At 45.1% G+C, this 22024-nt stretch overlaps 1 protein-coding gene across 1 annotated transcript; it reads left to right on the top strand.

The window, feature by feature from the left end:
• Nucleotides 1-16163: 16163 nt before the first annotated feature.
• On the top strand, nucleotides 16164-16847 carry LOC143379994 (N-acetyltransferase 8F1-like). Its single transcript, XM_076832750.1, has one exon. It carries the CDS (start codon nucleotides 16164-16166, stop codon nucleotides 16845-16847), a length of 684 nt encoding a protein of 227 aa, XP_076688865.1.
• The last annotated feature ends 5177 nt before the right edge of the window (nucleotides 16848-22024 follow it).

The following is a 22024-nucleotide window of genomic DNA, read 5'->3' as shown; positions in this document are numbered from 1 at the left end:
ACCTTGAGTTCTGACCACAAGTCAAACATCTAGAAAATCAATAGCTTCCAGTGGGGGTCCTTGGTCCCAGCTGAGAGCCCCAGCACCTACTTTTCCATGTGGATGTGGAAGGCAACACCCACAGGCAACTACTGATCTTTTACTATGTCTGCCTACTGCCTAGTGTCCTCTCAGACGCTCTTGCTATAATCCTGGTGGTCATTTATCACCCCTTCCTCCTGCTCATCCCAATTTGTATCATTTCATGTCATGCCATTTCTGCTCCCCCCTACACCAAATGTACCTCCAAGTGGCCCATGTCTCACTGTCTTGTTCACATCAATGTGGTCTAAGCCACCCCTATGTCTCCTGGGCCTCTGTGGGCCCAGATGGCTCCTTAGTTAACACCAACCAAACCTCCCCATTCAAGCCACACAGATGGAGGGTAGTGGGCAAAGCAAGGCTTTAAGCAAGTTAGAAACAAGTACCTCTCCTTGGCCATACTCAGGTCTAAATCTGGGCTCTGGACTTGGCAATATTGGCATGCTGGATTTAGTTCACACTAGTCAAAATCAAAGGCTTTGGGATTTTGTGAGCAACTTGCACACATGTACCTGGTGGCCTGTTTCAATTTCAGAGGCTGCACTTGTTTCCTGGGGGGAATATGCTACTATTTCTACCTCTCTGGATATATTCTCCACATGCAACCCAAGAGAAACACACTCCAGCACACACACAATGTGGATGGATATGCTGTCTGCTTTGCAGGGACACCTGTAGAGCAGCAGCTGCAGCAGGAGGTTTGCAGAATGAATGGCACATGTGGATGGATCATTTTGCTCCCAAGTCGAAGAGTATACATATGGCTGGATCCTCCTGAAGTAGAGTCCATGCTGCATCACCTGTGTGTGGGCCTGCTTGCCCAGGTTCCTGTGGCCCTCAGCCACTTTTTCCTGGGCAGGCAGGTCTCCATGTCTCCCTGAGAACTTTGCCTTTGTTTTGCCTCAGGACCTCACCTCTGTACCCTCAGTTTGAGAACCTCCAGTGTTGGTCTGTGCAGGCCCACTTGCTAGGATTGACCCAAGATTCTTCCTTGAGAACCTACATTATTCTCTGTCCCAAAGATCACCTATCGGCCTCCAGCTCCCAGTCCATGTCACAGCTGTGAGGCCACACCTGTCCGCCAGAACCCATGCTCTTGAGGTGTGTCTTCAACATAAGAGCCCACAGTAGCCACATCTCTGCTCATCCTGGGTCCCCTTTGGCCCCTGGCCCACAATAAACATGAGTGAAATACCGTAACCAAGACTGGCTTCTAATGTCATCCTGCTTAGGAAGCCATGGGAGGAGAATGCCCGGGATGTGAGTGGTTTGCAAGGTTAAGGCTCATGGCACCTTTTTTGCTGAGTTCAGATGTTTCCCTTCCAAAGAGGAGAAAGGCGTTTATTCTTTGGATTTGCACTTGCATGTCTTAGGGAGGTACATCCTGAGCTAAAATATGCAGGAAGTCTGCTGACACTAGCCCTGAGCAAACACCACAGTATGTGCCCATGGCCAGGAGCCTGTCAGCTGAATGTGGTCAGTACCGCTGCCTGCTTTGCAGGAACAACTGTAGAGCAGCAGCTGCAGCAGAAGCTTTGCTGAATGAAGGAAAGAAGAAGAGGAGGGGCCAGGGAGGTGAGTGTGAGGACTGCCAAGGATCTATTTTACTTGGACAAGGAAATGGTGAGCAGGGAGAAGCCCAGCTGTGAAGCACCTTGTTGCTGAGCCAGGGGTTGTTCAATGTTGCCTATCCCAAGGGAGCTCAGTGTGAGAGGCACAGAATCCAGGCTACTAGTAAGTGTGAGCAGGGATCAAGTGTGATGGATGAGAGATACTATGGCTTTAAGCAAATAGGAAGAGGGTGGCAGGTGTCCCACAAAACAGAACACTCAGCCATTCCAGATCTTTCTTCCCCTGTGGATCTCTTACACAGAGCTAACAAAGGTGAGTAGACTTGGAATACCTTCTCCATCACAAGCCAGATCCAACATCCTGGAGTTTATGATCAACAAGTGTCCAGAAGCCATACAATGAGGTGGGTAACTAGCACTATCCCCAGAAGTAGGAAGGGTGCTAAACAGTGTCTCCTGGAAGCCAGTCACAGTCTGAGGGCTGAGGCCACCCTGGACCCTGTTGTTCTGAGAACATGGGTGTAAGATCAGAGTTCTCAGCATGGGCCTAGTCCCAACCCTAGGACAGGATGTAAAGGCCAGTCCTTTGCCTTCTCAGCAGCCTAGACCTTTACAATCAGACAAGAGGCTTTGCTGAAACTTGTGCTTAGGAACACAGGATTCCTTCAATATGGATGCTGAAGAGCATCCGAAAGACTGGGAAAATACAGTTTCACTGCCACAGGGAGCCATCCTCATGTACCAAGCGCTCAGAGAGCCCATAATGGGGCAATGAGGGTGGCAGGGAAGTGACTGGATACATCATGGCTTTATTTAAGTTATTCTACTGAATCATGAGAACAACACTAGAAGGCAGGTATTATTTTGCAATGTTTAACTGAGGAAGACACACAGGCTCAGAGAGCTTTAGGGACACACCCAATGCCTCCCTTCTAGAGAGAGAGAACCCAGGGTTCCATCAGGTGTACAAGGCACACACTTCAGCAGGGTCTCCCTGGTTCCTGGGAGGCCTGTTGCCTGGGGGACACTCATGTGGCTTCCTGTCTGTTTCCAGAGTTGCCAGGAAGGTTTGCAGACAGGTCTAGCTGTGTCTCCTGGACCTTGAGATTGTAGACACAGAGTCTCCCCATGGCTCCTAGTCACATCCACAACACCAGGAGAATGATAATAAAAGTGTTCTGACCCTGTTCTCCAGAGGGATGATTGAGCACTCACTGCCACCTTCTGCTATAACATGTGTGTCCCCAAATCCTCCTGCTCTTATTCAGGTTGCCCTTCACCCTAATCCTAGTCACTGGATTTTTTTTTTTTCTCTTGGAAGCTGTGTATGAACTACTGGATTTGTTTGAGCCACCATAAGGCAGGCAGGCTGCTTTTCTGGGAACTCCCAGGTGAAATTCCTTGGTTTTTTGAGAAAGTTCAGATCATGCTGGTAGACAGCCAGAGCTCAGAGCCCTAGTTTCAAATGTAGCCACCAGAGATGGGCATAACTTGTCAAGCCTCAAACAACTTGTTTCCCCACTGTTATCCTGTTTTCCCGAAGAAGCCTGCCACACTGAAAGCCTTTGATGTCTTCTACTATAAATAAAGCATTTGTTGGCTGTTTTTCTTTGTTAGGATTATACCCTTCAGGTCTATCCAACCCATTATGCCCCTGCTTTTCGACATATAATTCTTGTTTTCTGTCTTTATGTCTTTTTAACATTTTTTTAATTAAAAAAGCATGCCTTCATTTAATTTGTTCCATTTTTATGTGGTGCTGAAGATTGAACTCATGCTAAGCAAGCACTCTCCCATTGAGCTACAGCCCCAGCTCCTGTCTTTATTTCTTAATATTACATTCATAGCTTTTATTTCCTCTGATGGTTACCCACTCCCTCCCCATGCAGGATGTGGGCAGAATTTCTTGACCATTTTGTCTACTTTCATCCTCCTCATGTTCCTGTGGCTCCTTGCTATAGATCACTGCAAGTCACATTTGGCCAGGGCCATGTGTTTTTGCACAGACTTGGTTGACATCACCCAATCCTAAATCAGTGTGTGTGGTTCCTGCTACTGGATGGCTGACTCTGAGGGGAGGTGGTGGGCACAGCGAGTGCTCTCCCAGTGGCAGACTCCCACCCCTTATGGAAGAAGCAATCGCAGTTGCTTTGCCCCTCAGTGGACATGGAACACTGAAGTAAGGTGATCGCAAAAGCCCTTGTCAGGACTCTCTTCCAGTTTGTCTGGTTCAGGGCTACAGTGAAGTTGATCTTGAAGCTGTCATGGTTCAATATAGTGCTGTGGGCCCTTACCAGAACATGCACTTCCAGAAAACAGGCCAGTCTTTCTTTGGCAAGGTTTGGAAGATAGGAGCTATACTTAAATTTCACTTACTGTGAAGCATATGGCAAATAACAACTCCCAAGGAGAAAGGGAGTATAATTGGCTCTGAATTTGTTGCAATTTTCCTTATCTACAACCAGCCCCCTGGCTGCCCAAGGTCTCCCTCCAACCATCATCAACACTCTTCTGCTAGGACTCAGGCCCTCCACACTATAAAACTCAAACCATTATTTTAGTCAGTTGCCATTTTCACTTATGAAAATTTGCCCCTTCACTGCTTAGTAATGCATTGCTGATTCATTGAGGTCTGCCTAATATTTAGTTCTATATTCTTTTTCATTTGGTGCCAAAACCCGGGATGGGGTTTCGGTGCTCCTTACTCCTCCCTGTCCTACTGAACCTCTACCATTCTTTCATATTTACCTCCCATTTCTTTCTCTTTCTCTTTCCATGTATTACTCAAATACCTTCAGATCAGAGGCGGCTTTTTGCCATTTTTCTTCTGCACACAACAGTGACCATCTTCTTTAGAGAGGTAAGATCACTTCCAGTCTCCAGAGAGGCGCCTTGCCCAAGACCCTCCACCTTTTGGCTCATCTAGATCCCAGGGTCCCCCCACCATTAAGGTTGTATAAGGGGATGCCTCCTCATTCTCTGGTGAAACTCTTTCCAGTGACAGGAGACATTAAAGGACACTTTGATCTTGACCCCCACCCCAGTCCATCCTCTACAACAGGGGAGCTACCCAGTCTATTCCAGGGGACTCCCCCTTAGGTTGTCTTATAAATAATTTTAAGACCCTCCACTTCCAAACTGACCTCAAACTAACACATCATTAGACTTAGTACTCAGATCTGGCCACAATCTAAATTAGACAAATTAAGTTAATGGCCTGAATTTGGAATTTGGGATCAAAAATCCTCCAAGGGAGTTGGGTATGTGGCTCAGTGGTAGAGCACTTACCTGGCATGTGTGAGGCCCTGGGTTTGATTATCAGCACTGCATATAAACAAATAAAATAAAGGTCCATCGACTTTTAAAAAATATTTTTTAAAAAATCCTCCAAGACTTAGACAATTTACTCCAATGAAATGGCAAATGGCCTGAGGTTCCTTACCCCCAAGTTTTCTTTTATCTTCACTCAAGGACCTCATTATGCCCACCTTGCTCTGCTCTACTAGTAATTCTCCATATCTCCTCACTTCATCAACTCCTAACTCAGGTCCTGATCCCCAGCTCTCTTCATTTACTGCCCCCCAAATAGCAGATGAACCTCCACCAAAAGTAAGAAAAAAGGGGGAAAAAATCCAAACCACTTACAGCTTGGCTGGCTAATTTATCTGCTTTCATTCTACCAGCTTGCTTTCTTAACAAGTTCCTTCCTAATGGTATAGCACAAGAAGAAAAATGGAATGATTTCATATATACAAATTTTCTTTTCCTTGAGAATCTTTAGTATAAAGATTTCAGTGCTCTCTCTCATTCTTTCAGTGCTCTCTCATTCTTTCAGTATCTGAACTGACTCTAATCTAAGCTAAAAGTAAACTCTGATAAAGATGTTCTACATGCTTTTTTACTTCTGTATTATAGCTGTGTATTTAGAAATCCTGTTTTTTAAAAATCCTATATTTTTGAGCTCATAATTTTATGGTAAATTCATATTTGATCTTGTGCAACTAAATTAAGGTATTTTTCTCATCCGTTTTATTTTATCTAACTATAGAAGTTTTTATACTTTGTTTTTGTTCAGAGGCCAATTTTTCAATGGTTGACTCTCAATGACATTGAAAAATCTCCTTTTACTAAATCCTAAAAGGGACATAGATATATTGATGTTGGGCCTAAGGATTATTTTGAAGACAAATAGCCAGATATCTGAATCTTTTATTTCAATGTCCCACGTGGCTATTAGATTTTATACCTGGAATTTCCAACTGTATAGGCCTGCTACATATTTAAGTCATAATGTAAAAGTCTGATAGCCTCGATTTTTATTTCTAACAGATCAAATCTAATAGAGGTTTTAATAAACACCTGTAACATTGACTCCTACCTGTGGAGCTCCACTTACAAAAAAAGATAGAAAATCTTTGTTTCTTGTTCATTTTGTATATGTGTGTATGTATGTATACAATATTGTTGTGTCTACATATGTGTTTGTGTTCCTCTATCATGTACATGGTATCAACATTGGCATATAGATAAATGAGCATTCAAAAATTTAAATTTAAATAAAAAATGGATCCAAATATCTTTTAGTGTATGTGATTTAAAAAGGAAGTTCAATTTAAATTAGGCAAACAGACTAGAGTAAAGATGTCTTTAAAATTACTAATGCACATGTTTTTCTAGGTGGTCAGACAATTAACAGAGTATTAGTTTCCTTAAAATATCTAAAATGTAATATGGATTGTTTCTAGGATTTCTCTTCAACAAGAAAGAGATAGCTACTACTGTTTACTGTACTTGGCTGATATCTTGATTTTTACCGTTGAAATGAATAAATTAGATTTAACATCAACATCAACGGGATTCATTATAAATGTGTTTGTTAGAGGATACATCTGATCAATTTACAAAGTTCAAAGTGCTAAAACATCAACTTTTATGAAAAAGAGTTTAAGATTGCTTTCTTTCTGGGTCTTCACTAAAAGCAAGACAATTGAGGGTTAAAATTCTATTTTCATGGACTACAAGGATTAAAAAAGAAAAAAAACCCCTCAATAATGATAAAACACTGTTCTTTTATTTGGACCCAAGAAGCCTTCAGTATTCTGACTCAAATTTAAGCCTCCTCAAGGCTAACACTCCCACAATTCTGACTCTAGGGGGAGGGGAAGGAGACTCTGAGCCAGCTGCAGTAGGTCCCACTCTACCATCTGCCCATATCCTTCACTATCCAAGATGAGGAAAATTTGTATGTGCAAGTTTGTCTATTTTAAAGGTTCCTGCCTATCAGCCCTGGTTTTGGTGATTCTCTTGTCTGTTTTTTGTACCTGTTATTGGCCATTTAAGACATGGGCCATGTTACATTGATCTTAAAAGAATCTTGGCTGAATGGGCCACCTATAGACATGGTGAAGGAGATGCTGATCCATCTTGGATGATGGAACTAAAGAAGTTAAGAAGCTGCTCACAAGTGCCCAAGAGAATGATGTTTCACTCTAACATTCTCTGGCCTTTAAATGGTTTTCTGGATAATCATACAATCTTACAGTTAGAATTTGTCTGTCAGGGGTAAAGGATATAGAAGATTCTGTATGTGAAGATATTTATGCAGTTATACCATGAGAGGTCTGAACAGTCAGGAACTAACTTGAAAGAACCAAAGGCACTGCCTCTGTTATACCAGGATAGAAGCTAAGAATCTGCTCACCAAAAGAAAGTGTTACAAAAGAGTTAAGTCATTTCAACCCAGAGCTGGCAATATTAGCACTGTGTTTTAGCCTGGCTCCACCCAACTGAAGACCACCTCCCTGGGGCCTCCTTCATTAAATATTAATATGCCTAGTATAAGAAAAAGGCCCCAAAGGAGAATTTAGGCACAATTAATGTTGGTGAACTCAACTTAAGAGTTGATGACATTATCATAAAGATAAGGGGGATAAGACAGGCTAAAAAATATCTTGTGCCCTAACCCCTTGATTTCAATCTGGGAGAAAAGGATTACAGAACAGTTTTTGTATATACTACATTGTCTGATCCCTCTCCTGGGATGAAACTTGCTCCGTAAATTAAATACATAGACAACATTCATAAGGATTGTTTCAGAATATAAATTTAAGAAAGGATCTTAAAATAACAGAGATAAAGGAAAGTTATAGGTATAGAAAAAAATTTTGGTACAGAAATTTAAAAGGTAAAGGAAGTGTTCTTGATGAGAGAACATTTTGTTTTGTGTGATAAAATAATATTCTTGTGCTAAAATTCAAGATGAAAAAGAGGAGAAAACTAAGGATGTAAACAAGTTGTTGAACATTTAAGTTACACAAGATTTGTGGAAGGTGAATCTCAAAAAGTTTGTGTATGATTAAATTGGCTATAATTATCACAATCAGTTGAAGTTATTTTTTTAAAGAGAGAGAGAGAGATTTTTAATATTTATTTTTAGTTTTTGGTGGACACAACGACATTATTTTTATTTTTATGTGGTGCAGAGGATCGATTCCAGCACTCCGTGCATCCCAGGCGAGCGCGCTACCGCTTGAGTCACATCCCCAGCCCAATGAAATTATTTAATGTACTGATATAAACAAAAGTTTAATACTCTATGGGTTGAAGTAACAAAGATGTCTTAAAACATTAGTCTGCTCTTATCTATCAAGATAATTTCCTATGTCTGTTAAATTTTCTTATTTAGAGAAACTAGTCTTGAAGAAATTAAAATCTGAACAAATTTGGTTAAACAACAACTATTATTTTAGAGTATCACACTGCATTACAGGATTTAAATTTTTCTTTTAAAGCTAAACTTGGCTAACATAAAATATCAGTGTCATTGTGCTACTGTTACTGGCTTATTTGTATTCTAAATGTATTTATGTATTCTAAGTATACAAGTCTTTAAAATATAAAATCTAAAAGAACATTTTACCAAGCTGGTGTTCTTCAAACTAAAATTTAAAGGGTTGGGATCACAAAAAATTTGTTTCTTAATTTATAGCTATTATACAAACTAAATATATTTTTTCTCTTGTTCATTTCATTTTTTATTTTCCTTGTAAACCTTAACTGTTATTTGTTAGTGTCTTACAGAAGTATAATTCTAATATAACAATCTAAGTTAATTTGAGATAATAGGTCATCATCTATAGGACAGATGGAGTGATCTAAGACTAACTTCCTGCACTAATGTTGACCCCAATCAAATAGAAGGAGTAAATAATTATAAAGTTATAGGCACTAAAGTTAAAACCAAGTCCTCTTACTTTAAGACTGGTGAAACTGCCTTGCTGTATGTTTGAGACCAAAGATTAGAGACTAACGTTAAGGAAATAAAAGGGGTGAGAGAGGGAGGAGAGAGAGAGAGAGAGAGAGAGAGAGAGAGAGAGAGAGAGAGAGAGAGAGAGAATGCTAATAATTGGCTCTTGCCCTTTGAGTCAGCTTGAACCCAGGGAACAAGGGGACTTCTCGAAGGGCTTTATGACTCTGGGCTACATGACCTCCCAGTCAGGAGGCTCAATGAGACTCTGGAGAACAGAAAGCTAACAGTGCACATGCTGCAAAGAGGAAGGTCATTGGAGAAGGAGACATCCCTGATGATTCCAAGGGAAACACATGGTGAAGGAGAACCTGATCCATCTTGGATGATGGCACTAAAGAAGCTAAGAAGCTGCTCACAAGTGCCCAAGAGTGACCCCCTGAGGGAACTCAGCTGACTTCTAGCAATACATAGGACAAGGTCAATTTGACCAGCTTGGTCTTAAACACCTAGCAAAACAGTTACTGTACCAAAGTACAGTCATACCTGGGCATTTAAAAGATTATCATTCTTTTAATAGAACTTAAGATGTACACTTGTGTTAGCCCCACAGCCCTGATGTCCCCTAAATTCTGAGGCATGTTTCCTTTGTGAGGCTCATATTTACCCCTGCCTACCAAAAATTGGACTGACCTCTGTACCTTGGTCTTATCTATTCCTCAAATTGATGATTTACTTAACTAAAATTTGCCTATTCAAATTTTATGATATTTGCCTATTCAATTTTATGATAATGGCACACACCAGACACAAGAGAGCCCTTCAGTGTATTCCATTACTCTTAGGGATAGAGAAATCTGCCAAAATTGACACAGGAGCAACAGGATTAGGAATCTCTATTCACTATTATAAAAAATTATCAGAACAAGTTATTGAAGACATCCGACATTTTGCCAATGTAGTACTGATGTTACAAAATCAATTGATTTCCTGGCTTCTGATCTCCTTAATATAAAATGAAGTATCCTCTGCCCCTACCTCAGGGAAGAATGTTGTTTCTATGTAAACCAATCAGGATTGGTAAGAGACAAGGTTAAACAGCTCCAGGACTGCCCAGAACAGTGAAGATGAGAATGATCTGATTCCTGGTTGTCCTCATTGGAGGATCTAAAATGATGGACTTCCTCTTTACTCCCCCTTACATCCCTCTTAATATTCATCTTTTACATAATAAATTTCTTCCCTATATTCTTAATTTTGTACAGAGATAGCATCTTAGTAAGGTGACCATTTAGATCATACTTCATCGCAGGAATATATCAAAGCCATTCTCCTCCTGCATTCACAGTATGACATCCTAAATCCACAAAAAAAGGAAAAGGAACCCATGATGACCTCAAGTCTTCTTCCACACATACTCATCTCCAGCCTCAACCACCAGGATCCTACAAAGGTTCAGGGCACCCCACTGCCCCATATCCTATCCTGGATTTCTGAAGATGGATGGGTTCCTTTATTTCACCCCTTTTCAGCAGGAAGCAGCCACGTGTGATATTGATTCCCCTATTCAGAGTCTATAATGAAGGATATGGAAAATAACTCTCAATGAGAAAAGGAGTATAATTGTCTCAGAACTTGTTGCCATTTTCCTTATCTACAACTGTTCCCCTGAATGCCCAAGGACTTCCTCCAGCTGTAATTAACACATTTCCTGCTTAGACTCAGCCTGTCTACACCCTACAAAACTCACACCCTTTTACTAGCAAGTTGCCATTTTCCCTCTTGAAAATGTGCCCCTCTGCTGCTTAATAAAGTACCACTGATTTGCGGAGGTCTGCCTCCATTTCTTTTCCTTTCTATACTCTCTTTCATTTGCTTTCATAACATCATCTCCCTTCTGCTTAGGAAAAGGGACTGTGATCTATGTCTCTGTCTATAAATCAGGATTTGATCCACTCTTCACTATTAACAAGAAACCCCCAACATTTCAGTGGTATAAAAAATAAAAGCGCATTGCTCTTGCACAGATGATTCCAATAGGTTGGATGGTGGGTATGGGCACCAGAGTCTCTGCTCCAGTCATTTTGGATTTTGGATTGTCCCCTTTTTGCTTATCTAGTCACACAATAATGTTGCATAAAACCAACAGAAAAAAATCATATATATATATAATTTTCACTTTAGAGCCTATGAACCAGCAGTTTCTGTTGGGCTTGGCTGGGCAGTACATAGGGTATCATGTTGCCTTTTCTAATGTCCTAGATTGAATGAAGTACCAGGGACACTGGGCTTCATCCATTTCAACTTTAAGCAGGGCTCAAGGTCACTGGAGAACAGCAAAGACAATAGCAGAAAGGAACAATAGTTTTTCCGAGTGCCTGTGGAAACATCAAGGCTGAGAGGGAGAAATGGACTTGGCCCTGTAGTAGACCACTGCACAGCCACAGAGCATAGGGGCAGGATGAAGCTCTGCGGGAAGAATTGGGACAGTGACTTGCTCTACCTTCTCTTCTTTTTGTTCTCTGGCTCATGGGAAGAAGTTGGGTGAGATGGAGGGAAGACATGGATGTGGTAGAAACCTCGATCGAGGCTCTGGCTGAACCCAGTCACGGGGACCCATGCGACTGAGGGGAAGTAGGTCAGGCATGACTCTTCCTGTTTGCCCAGAAGATGCCATGGGACTAGCAAGTACACCAGATCTGCTATCCTTGGGAATCAGTCAGGACCAGCCCCTCTCTCAAATGCTCAGGGAGTTTAGAATTCCATAGATACCTCAGGCCTGATTATGTCATCCTAGAAGCTTCTGACACAAGGGTGAGTTGGGTGGTGGGTCAGTGCTCATTAGGTAAGCAAGGCTGTCCCTCTGAAACTCTCACTGGTTTCTCTGAACCCAGAAGCAGAGCTCCTGCTGTTCCAGGGAGTTCAGGTACCCCTTAGTCAGTTCTGGTGACTTGAGAGAAGTTTGGAGGTCATTTCCCCCCTTGGCATTGTCTTCTATTCATAGCTCACCTCCACTGAGACATCAGGTAAGATTTATCCTGCCCGTCCTGCCAAGAGACCTGTGTCACAGGCTTATTTCACTTAGGTGAAGACCCTTCACAAGCCATGGGATCATGCCAAACATAAGTAACTTGTTATACAAACCCTGAAGCTGAACTCTGACCCCTCAATGCCATTCAAAGTGTTGCTGGCATTGATGGCCATCTGCAACACTCTGTGACAGCCTAACCATACCTTCAGTTCTGTCTCCTTTGTGCTTCTCTAAAACCTCAACAATCCACATGGTTGTTCCCTTCTTCCAGCCTTCCCCTGCTATTCACATCAGGTGTCTGAGTTGTGGGTCCATCAGGACAGTCCCTTTGAGTTGGAGGGGAGGCTGCCATGCAGGTTCTCTCCTTCTCTGCTGACAGCAACTCTCCTGGCCCAGTAAGACCAGTGCCTCTTGGAAAACTCCCAGTGGGCACAGAGCTGGCACACACATGAAGAAAGTCTTCAGTGACTTGAGAGGTTCATTCAATAGAAGGGAATGAGTTTTACTGCTGCCAGATGGACATAGTCAAAGGCCAGAGGTACAAGGAGGCCAAGGAAGGCCCAGGATGGAAATGTTGTCATGGTAAAGTGATGAGGGAGTCCTGGGCTCTGAGGAAGGCCATCCAAAGATGCCAACCCCAACTATGGTTGAGGGTTTCCTGCAGGAACCAGATCCTCTGCCTCTGGAAACACAGAGAAAGGACTTCAGCTTGGCCATTAGCTCTAACTTCTGTCCTCACTCCGCAAACCTAGTCAACCGCTCTAGATCACTCAGTAAGGAAGCTCCCATTCTGCTGGAGGCCTTTGGGTACCATATTCCCTTGGCCTGGAACATTTGCTGTCTTTCTCACCATCCATACCTTGGTTCACCGGGCACCACTGCTTTCAGGTGAGGGATGACTCTGTTGGAAAGTTCACTTCTGACCAGGGAGGAAGCCCTCGACTTGCTTGCCTTGTGTTCTCCCTGGTATTTAGTCTGTTGCTCCTCATGGTGGGGTTCCCAAAACTGCTGCTGTTTTCGCTGAATGCCTGTTGAAAACAAGGGTGGACACAGACTATTATGTACCCAACACCTGTGTTTGTGCAATGGGGAGGGCATTCCTAGGTCGAGGGGTGAGCTAAAGGAGACGGGAGATGAAGTAGACCCTCAGACTGCAGAACTCTATAAGATCAACAAGGAATTTTGCAATGAGTTCTGGTAGAAACTGTGCAAATACAAAGATGCTTAGGCAGACAACATGGGGTATTGCTAGAAACTTGGAGAGGGATTAATGGGGATGCTGGTGACTGTATTCCAAGGCCTCTATTCAGCTGAAGAGAATGTTTTCAGATTTGATATGAGTGGTGGTGGCACAACATGGTTAATATACCATTGTCACAGGTTTTACACTCTAAGTCAGCTAATTCCATGTTATATTGTTATCATCTAAAAAATTTGAAGCAAAGAGAAGTGTTTAAATGTCCCTAAATCCATAAGGAGGACCTAAGGATTGGAGAGAGAAATGATGTTGAAGTTTTCTAAGAGATAACTGTTATGCATAGAACCAGTGGGCACTGCCACTTTGACCCCAGCATTCCAGGTCATGCAGGGGTCAGAGAGAAGACATATATTGGAGGTAGAATTAGGATTTGAACCCAAGTCTGTTTGACTCCTAAATTCATATTTCCTCCAAAAGGTAGGCCTGCCCTTAGGGCAAACCTGGTAGTGGGGAGCCTGAGCATAACCAATTTGGGGACTGCCTGCAGAATACAATGTTGCAAATCCAAATATGAATTCTTGGAAGGGGCCCTGTAAGGGAGGGAGGGACATGGAAGCTTAGGTTTTCTAGCTTCCCAGCAAATGTATTTCTTTCACTACAACTTAGATTTCATAAGCTGCCCCAAGGCTTGGAGGCAGTTTGGTGGCCTCCTCCCTGAGGCCATGGCTTCCTGGACCCCTACATCCTACTCCATCCCATCCCCATATGGTACTGTGAGGCATCCATGTCCTGCCTGCAGCTTCACATTCACTATACCTACACCAGGCCTCCTCAGAGAACTCCAGGTCTCAGTCAGTCGCACACTTTCCAACACAGAAATTGTGCCCTGTGGTGTTGCAGTCCCCAGGCCTCCTCTTTTGCAGCTGTCTACTGTTGGTTCCCCTTCAGCTGGATGTCAGCATTGCTGGTGGCTGAAAAGGACCCCTGCAGCCCCACAGCAGTGTCAAGAGCATTGCTCAGTGAGTGAATGAAGGAGAGGAGAGGCTGCAGAGGAGGTGAGTGTGGGGACTGCCGAGAATGACTCTTACCAGACCGGCAGAGAGAAGCCCAGCTGGGAAGCACCTTGTTGCTGAGCCAGAGAACCTCATCTATTGTCTATGAGGAGAGCCCGAGGTTAGCGGCACAGTGCTCAGACTCCTAGGTGTGGGAGAGCACTGGGGTGGACCCCAGAGAGCCCTGGGTGGGCTTTGTGAGAGATGCTGTGACCTGAGGTGCCAAGCGTCCTAGGGTAGGATCCAGGCACTGGTCCAGATCCTGCTGACACTCACCCCAGTTCGTTTCCCAGTCTTCATGAAGGTGCATGGACTTGGGCTCCCTGCTTGGTCATAGCCCAGCACCTTGCCCTTGGGATTTCTGATTATGAAACATTCATGAATCTGCCAATGAGGTGGCCACCCATATTGGCTACCCACAGGTGGGCAGACCCAGTCTCTCCTGAATGCCAGCTTGAGGCTGAGGGCTGACACTTCTCTGGACACTCTCAGTGTTGGGAAAACCAGGGAGTAGACGGGTGCATGGTTGAAGGACTCAGTGTTGAATGGAGTCCCACAATATTTTAGGGATCTGAAAGCACACTGTCCTGTGTGCTTGGCCTTTTGCCTTCCTGCCGACTAATACTTAGCACTAGAGAAAGTAGCCTTCACTGAAGCTGGACCTTGATGGGGGCTCAAAGTTCTGGGGAGAAGAATTCTGATTTCATGAGGTGTCATGTACGAGTACCCATAAATTCAGAGAGCCCATAATATTGTAAGGAGTTTGGAGGCTGTGAAGTCAGAATTTTTTGCTATGACTAAAATATCTGACAAGAACAATTTAGAGTACATAAGAGTTATTTTGGCTCATGTTTTCAGATGGTCCAGAGAGTGGTCATCTGGTTCTCAGTTATCAATAAGATGGTGAAGGGTCATGACAGAGGTAAGGTGCTAAGCTCCAGGCAGCTGCATGCTAAACTCCAAGGGGTGGAATAAAGGCAAACCCCTCTAGGGCACGCCTTCAGTGACCTACTTCCTATTACTAGGACCCACCTCCCAGAAGTTCATTCAGCTATTAATGGTTTAGTCCACTGATAATTCCAGAGACCTCATGAACCTAAAGTCCTACTCCAAACCTTGCTGTACTGGGGACTATGTTTTCCACACATGAGCTTTTGGGGAACATTCCAGATTTAAACTTCACTATCTGCCACCCCCCACCCCGAAAGGCTCCATTTAATGGACTAATCCATTGATAGATGAACGGACTACTGGGAGGTGGATCCTAGATGGAGGAAGTAGGTCACTGGGGGCGTGGCGGGAAGGGGTTTTATTCGTCCAGGCCAATCTTCTGTCCCTGTCTCTCTTCCTGACCCTCTATCAGTTTCCCGACTGCTTTGAATTCATCAGCATTCCTCTGCCACGAACTTCTACCTTGATGTTTCTCCCTGGAGCCAGCTGACAAAGGACTGAACCTTAAAACTGTAAGCCAAAATAAATCTTTCCTTATCTAGTTGTTGTCAGGTATTTTGGTTACAAAATGAAAAACTGACTCACACAGAAGGGTGGTGAGGACTGTATATATCAGGGCTTTTTTTAAAAAAATATTTTTTAGTTATAGCTGGACCCAATTTTATGGTATTCATTTATTTTTGTGATGCTGAGGATTGAACCCAGGGTCTTACATGTGCTAGACCAGTTCTGTATCGCTGAGCCACAACCCCAGCTCTCTATCAGTACTTTATATAAATCATTCTATTAAATTTCAAAACAACCAAAGAAGGCTGGGTTCCAAGCAGGTGTTTCTGACCCTACAACTCCTCCCAGTGGTGGTGGCCTGCTTCTTTTTGGGCCAAGGTAAAGACACACACTTGAGCTGTCTCCTAAGATCTATGGAGGCCAGAGATACCCACATGGATTCTGCTCTCTCTTCCAGGGCTGAAGGGAAGGCGTGCGTGAAGGTTTATCTGTTACTTGTGGAAACTGCAGACACAGAAGTCTCCCCATGGCACCTCATCACATCCGCAAATACCAGGAGACTGACCACAAAAGGGTCCTGGACTTGTTTTCCAAAGGGATGATCGAGCATGTCCCTGCCACCTTTCGCCACATGCTGAAGTTGCCACAAACATTCCTGCTCTTACTTGGGGTGCCTGTCACCCTACTCCTGGCTTCTGGCTCTTGGCTCCTGGCTCTTGTATCCGATGTCACCCTCCTTGTTTTCCTATGGATGCTGGCCAGACACCCTTGGAGGCAGTACGTAGTCGAGTGTTTGCAGACAGACCTTGCTGACATCACCAAATTCTACCTGAGGGCCCGTGGTTCCTGCTTCTGGGTGGCTGAGTCTGGGGGCCAGGTGGCAGGCATAGTGGGTGCTCTGCCAGTGGAGGATTCCCCCCCAGGGAGGAAGCAACTGCAGCTGTTTCACCTCTCTGTGGCCTTGGAGCACCGAGGTGAAGGACTAGGGAAAGCCCTGGTCATGACTGTCCTCCAGTTTGCGAGGGCTCAGGGCTACAGTGAGGTTGTCCTTGATACTACCATTGTACAGGAGGCTGCTCTGACCCTCTACCTGCGCATGGGCTTCCAGAAGACAAGAGAGTACTTCTTTGACAAGGTCTTTAGACTACTGGGCATTTATACAATTCATTTAACTTACTTCTTCCCATCTGCGCAGGAGGGAAGCCCATGAGCTATTGTCTTGTGTATCAGTCAGGAGCTGATTGACAATTCTGTAGCTTCTATTCCATTCAGTGCTTCTAGGTGACCGTGATTCAGGTGTCTAGCACCATAGTAATGCTGTGTTAATAAAAAGCCAAACAATACTGCGCACACACATTGCTTATAAGTCTGTGGGCCAGTCGTTGTTCCTGGTCTGTGCTGAGCAGCTCTCTGGGTCTCAGGACACCTGTGGAGATATCCTGAATTGACTGCAGTGCCCATGATATGTATGTCATCTTGTCCCAGCAGGCCAGCTCAGGCAGGGTTCAAAGTCACTGAAGAGCAGCAAATGAAAAATGGGAAAGGAACAAAGACTTCTTCATTTCCACACAGGTATTGGTTGTGGAAACATCTAGATTCCGGGGAGAAATAGAGCTGGCTCAGAAATGGAGGAGCTTCAGAGTCCAGAGCTCAGGTGCATGATGTGGCTCTATGGGAAGAATTGGGCAGCAATGTTCTCACTGTAGTGCCCTGTCCCTGCAGAGGGGTGGGAAGGTGGCTGTGGATGGAGGGGGATGTTCCATGGGGAGACCTGGGTATGGTGCAATCCTCCTGGTGCTGCCAGGGCCCAATCCCATGGGCTAGGCTCACTGAGGGGAGGTCGTGGGTGGAGCCCTCTTGTGGGTCCTGGAGGAGGACGTGGACTTGTGGGTGTCCCAAAATTATCCTGGATTAGCACTCAGCCTGGTCCCAGACTCTGTCCCAGGTATTCACAAACTCCAGATTTGAGCCTCAGGAAAGATTCCCTCCTGTAGAAGGGAGAGTTGGGACATGAGTCAGTGTTGATGTTCACAGGACTGTCATCTTTTTCAGCTGCTTGAGCTGTGACTCTGGCATGTTCCTGAGGGCTGGAATCACATACTTGGTCTCCCTCACCAAGAGGCAGAGCTCCTGACCAGAGAGTCCACGTGATACTGATCCATAAACTTCAGCCCCTTAGGCAGTGTTAGGGGGTCTTTCTCACCTTAGTTTCTGCTTCAGCATTGAGGGGACACCTGGGCTATAGCCTGTCCAGTTTTGGGATTCAGCCTTGGCCTATGCCCATTTCACCTACACGGAAACCCTTAACCACGCTCATGGGCTTTGTCCAAACTTGAGAGACAAGTTGTCTAGGACCAAAGGACTCAACCTCCTGTCATAGTTTTCTCCTGCCCTTGGCCTTGATAACCAAACCTAGTAGCCTTGACCGGCCCATCCCGTTCCTTCAGGCTGCCTCATTTGTGCTTTGATGAAATCAACAATGTATGCACCTGTTCTTCTGACCCTCCCCACTTTTGTCAACCTGCCATTCACATCAGGTGTCTCTTGTCTTCTGAGTTGTGTTCTCACATTCTCACTTAAAGTGGTCCCTTAAGGCAGGCCCTGTGTGACAGGGAGGAAGCCCTGCAGGCTCTTCCTGCTCTGGTGCCATCAGCTCTCCTTGCCCAACGAGGTTAGTGCCTAAGGAGCAGCTCCCAGTGGCAGAGGACTGGGAAACAAAAGGAGAGGTCCTCAGTGGTCCTTGTGCTTTGAAAGTTCTTTCAATAGCAGGGAAACTCTGGACTCATCCCAGGCAGAGATGGTCACACCCTGTTGGGGCTCAAAGGCCAGAGGGATAAGAGGCCAAGGAAGGTGTCAGGATTAAAGTCCTGTGATGATAAGGTGATGGAGGAGTCCAGGGTACTGGGGAAGGCCGTCCCAACAATGTAGAGGCTTCCCTAAGAGCTGAGAGACTCAGAGCCTAGAGTCAGCTTGCCTTCCTCTTTCCCTGCCCCTGACCTCAGTTCCCAAAAGCCAGCTGCTCTAGTTAGCTCCAAAAGGAGCTCTCATTCTGCTAGAGGTCTTTGAGCACAGTGTTCCCTTGGCCTGGAACATTCTTAACCCTTCACACACTCATACCTCTGTTTGCTCAGAACCACTGATTTCAGGCAATGGACAGTGTTGACTGGCTTGGAAAGGTAATTCTGACCAGGCCTCCCTTTACCTGTTTGCATTCTGGACCTCCTTGCTCCTAAAGGTGGCATCCCCTAACCAGCTTCCCTGTTTCCTGGATGCCTGTTGAAAACAAGAGTGGACAAAAGTCCCTCACGTCCTCAGAACCTGTGTTTGTGCCTTGGAGAGGCTTTTCTTGGTCAGGATTGGGCTGAGGGGAATAGGGAGAGAGAGCAGAGCCTCAGACTGTGGCACTTTACAAGATAAGCAGGAGATACTGCCACAGGTCTGAGAGAAATGTGCAAATCCAAAAGAGGTTGTGCAATCAGCTTAGGGTGTGGCTAGCATTATGGAGAAGGGACAATGGGAAGCAATGGCTGCTGGACCATAAGGACCCTCTTGGACTGATGGGAATGTTTTGGGATTTGATAAAGATGGTGGTGGTAGAAAATCATGAATGTAACAAATCTTGGAAACTTTTACACTCTTACATGGCTTAATTTTACTAAGACATAGTAAAAGCATTTAGGTGAGTCAAGACTCTCAAGAAGCAGATAATAGTTAGAGGGAGCAATGATGTTAAGGGGTTTTCTTGGGGAGAGAGTGGCTGTTGTGCCTAATGTCGGTGGGTGCTGCTACTTTGACCCCAGATTCACATGTTAGGCAAAGGAGTCAGAGAGGTGAAGACAGACTAGATGTGGAACTAGGATTTGAACCTTGATCTGTTTGACTCCAAAATCCATAATTTCACCCATAGGCAGTCCTGCCTTTACAGCCAATCTGGTTGTGGGGAACCCAAAGAATACACATTTACAGCCTACTTGTGGGACAAAACATTGCAACTCTAAATAAGAAATCTGGGAAAAGCCTTTGTAAGGGAAGAAGGGATTTTGAAGATTAAGCTTGGCAGTTTCACTCTAAATTTGTCTCCTCCCAGTGTCTGTGCTACTTGGAATACTGAAGCTGCCTGTTGTTGAATCATTTAGCACTCATTCCCTGAGCACCTCCTAGAGGCCAGGTTTGTTCTGGGAACTTAAGATACATCAGTAAACCCAAAATAAAATGTTCCCTGCTTGGTATCACTTACTGAATAGATAGAAGAGAAAATACATACCCATAGCATTTTGAGTGTGTTAGATGGTGATGAGCAAACCTGGAATTAGGGGCGAGGATGGGAGTGGGCAGGTGGCTAGGGGTGAATTGCACTTCTTAGTAGGGTATTTTGAGTATGAAAAGTTGAGAAGGGCTGTGGTGGGATAACCAGTCCCCCCCTCTAGAGGGTCAACTTGTAGGGGATTCTGGGGAGTCCATGCAGGCAGGTGACCACTGGCTCAGTAAATTGTTGTAAAGGTCTTGGGCAAGAATATTCAGGGCAAAGATGAGTCTCAGCATGAGCAACCTCTGGGGAGGTCTGGTCTTCCCTCCACAGCAGGACCACACCTCTGTGTGGCAAGAAGCCCTGTGTGGCAAGAAGCCTTGTTGCTGATATGCAACCACAGCAAGAACTGTGCAGCCCAGGGCTGGCTGAGGGGGAATGACCCCAGGCAGGGTGCTGCCCAGTGCTGTCTGGATGGATACTGAGTGGAGAGGAGCTGAGATGCTGAGGTTACATGGGCACAGGAGCTGAGGGCAGGCAGGGCCTAGGGCATGGACATCAGGGGAGGGGTTGCATCCAGAGCCTAAGTGCAGACCAGCTCAGCCTGAGAGCCCAGGCCCAAGCCCACCTCCCTTGTAGGGGCCCATTGATGGTTCCAGCTGTAGGTAGTCACATGCACCAGAGCTTTGGCAGAACTCAGGCCCCTCTTTCTTCAGAGGCCTGAGTGGGTCCTCGGGGTGCCTGCCCAGCTGGAGTTTGCAAGGATGCATCTGGGAAACGGAAGCAGGCACAGATAGACCACCTGGTCTGAGTAGTGAGGGCTGATTAGAGAACCATTACTCAGCAATGGCTTGAACCTGCCATTGGTCCTCTGCCTGGCCAGTGTTTTGTCTTGTTCCTAAGCAGGGTTTGGCTGGGTGAAGGGCCTGTGTGTGAGGAGAAGTAAAAACATAACCCCAAAGCTTTAACCACAAGTGTCTGAGCAATTTAGTGGCATCTACCGTGAAGCCCTTGCTTCTTAGGATCTTCCCTACCATGACATCCCTATCTCCATCTGGTTCCTAAAGCAAGACTTCATATTTTTCCTCTCATTCACTTGAACCCCCACCAAAGGAAGTTCCCAAGCCCAAAGTCCCACAACTCTGCAAAGGAACACAGACACTGGAATTGCAGTCCCCAAGCCTACTCTCTTGGGGTGCCAAACACCTATGAATCCCTTCTGGAAAGCACCCCTGAGTAACCAGTGATGGCCTGCTATGGTCACTTTTGGTTCTGGATGGTGCAGGCTGGCCCTGAGCAAAGGGTACCTGGTATTGCCCAGGAGAGTCCAGAATGAAAGTGCTCTTTCCTGGCATGCACAAGGCACCTCAGAAAAAGTAACAGAAAAAAAGAAATGAAAGTGCTCCAGATTCCTCTTCCCAAATATTGTGGAGCTCTAGGAAGGCTCTAAAAGCTTCTGCTATGGCTGAATTAGATGCCAGAAGGAAGGGATTGGTGTTCTAATGCTGTTCCCTGCTGGGGAACTCCCAGTGCAAGTCCTCTGGCTGTAGAATTGCAAATCAAATCTCCTCCCAGCACACAGAGCTCTCTGCTGGGGCAGCACAGAAAGAAAGCACTTTCCTCATGGAGAAGCCTTCGACCTCTGTGATGCTCATCAAGGGAGAAAATGAGCAGTTGTCCTGTAACACAGCCAGCAGATACCCTTCACTCCATGCTGTGCCCATAAACCCTAACCAGTCCTCCAGTAGAGGACTCGCCAGCAATCATCTGTGTTCATCTAGGGCACCTGCCTTTCCGTTTGCCAAGTGGGTTTACGCAAAGAGAAAGGGATTTCAATCTTCATGATTTGCCACTTAGAGCCAAGTTAGGCTCCTCCCTCCTCCAGAGACTGGAAGGCAGGGCCCTGTGTCCTTTGATGGTTCCTCTTTGAAGAAGGTGCCCAGGTCCCTGAGAGGATGACATGAGTATAAAGCTGGCAAAAGGCTGACTAGCTGTTGAGGTTTGCACATGTCTCAGAGGGACAGAGGGAGCTTTACAAGGCTATTTTTTAAAGACAATGCTCTATGACGAGGGAGAGAGGGAGAGGTGTGTGTGTGTGTGTGTGTGTGTGTGTGTGTATGTTTTTGGGCACATGCGTGTGT

This window comes from Callospermophilus lateralis, chromosome 14, assembly GCF_048772815.1.
Source record: "Callospermophilus lateralis isolate mCalLat2 chromosome 14, mCalLat2.hap1, whole genome shotgun sequence".
NCBI lineage: Eukaryota > Metazoa > Chordata > Mammalia > Rodentia > Sciuridae > Callospermophilus > Callospermophilus lateralis.
Note: the sequence above shows the minus strand (reverse complement) of the source record. Positions and strands in the feature narration are given on the sequence as shown.

Coding starts and splice junctions, on each gene's coding strand:
- LOC143379994 (XM_076832750.1), top strand. CDS start 16,164: ATGGCACCTCATCACATCCGCAAATACCAGGAGACTGACCACAAAAGG.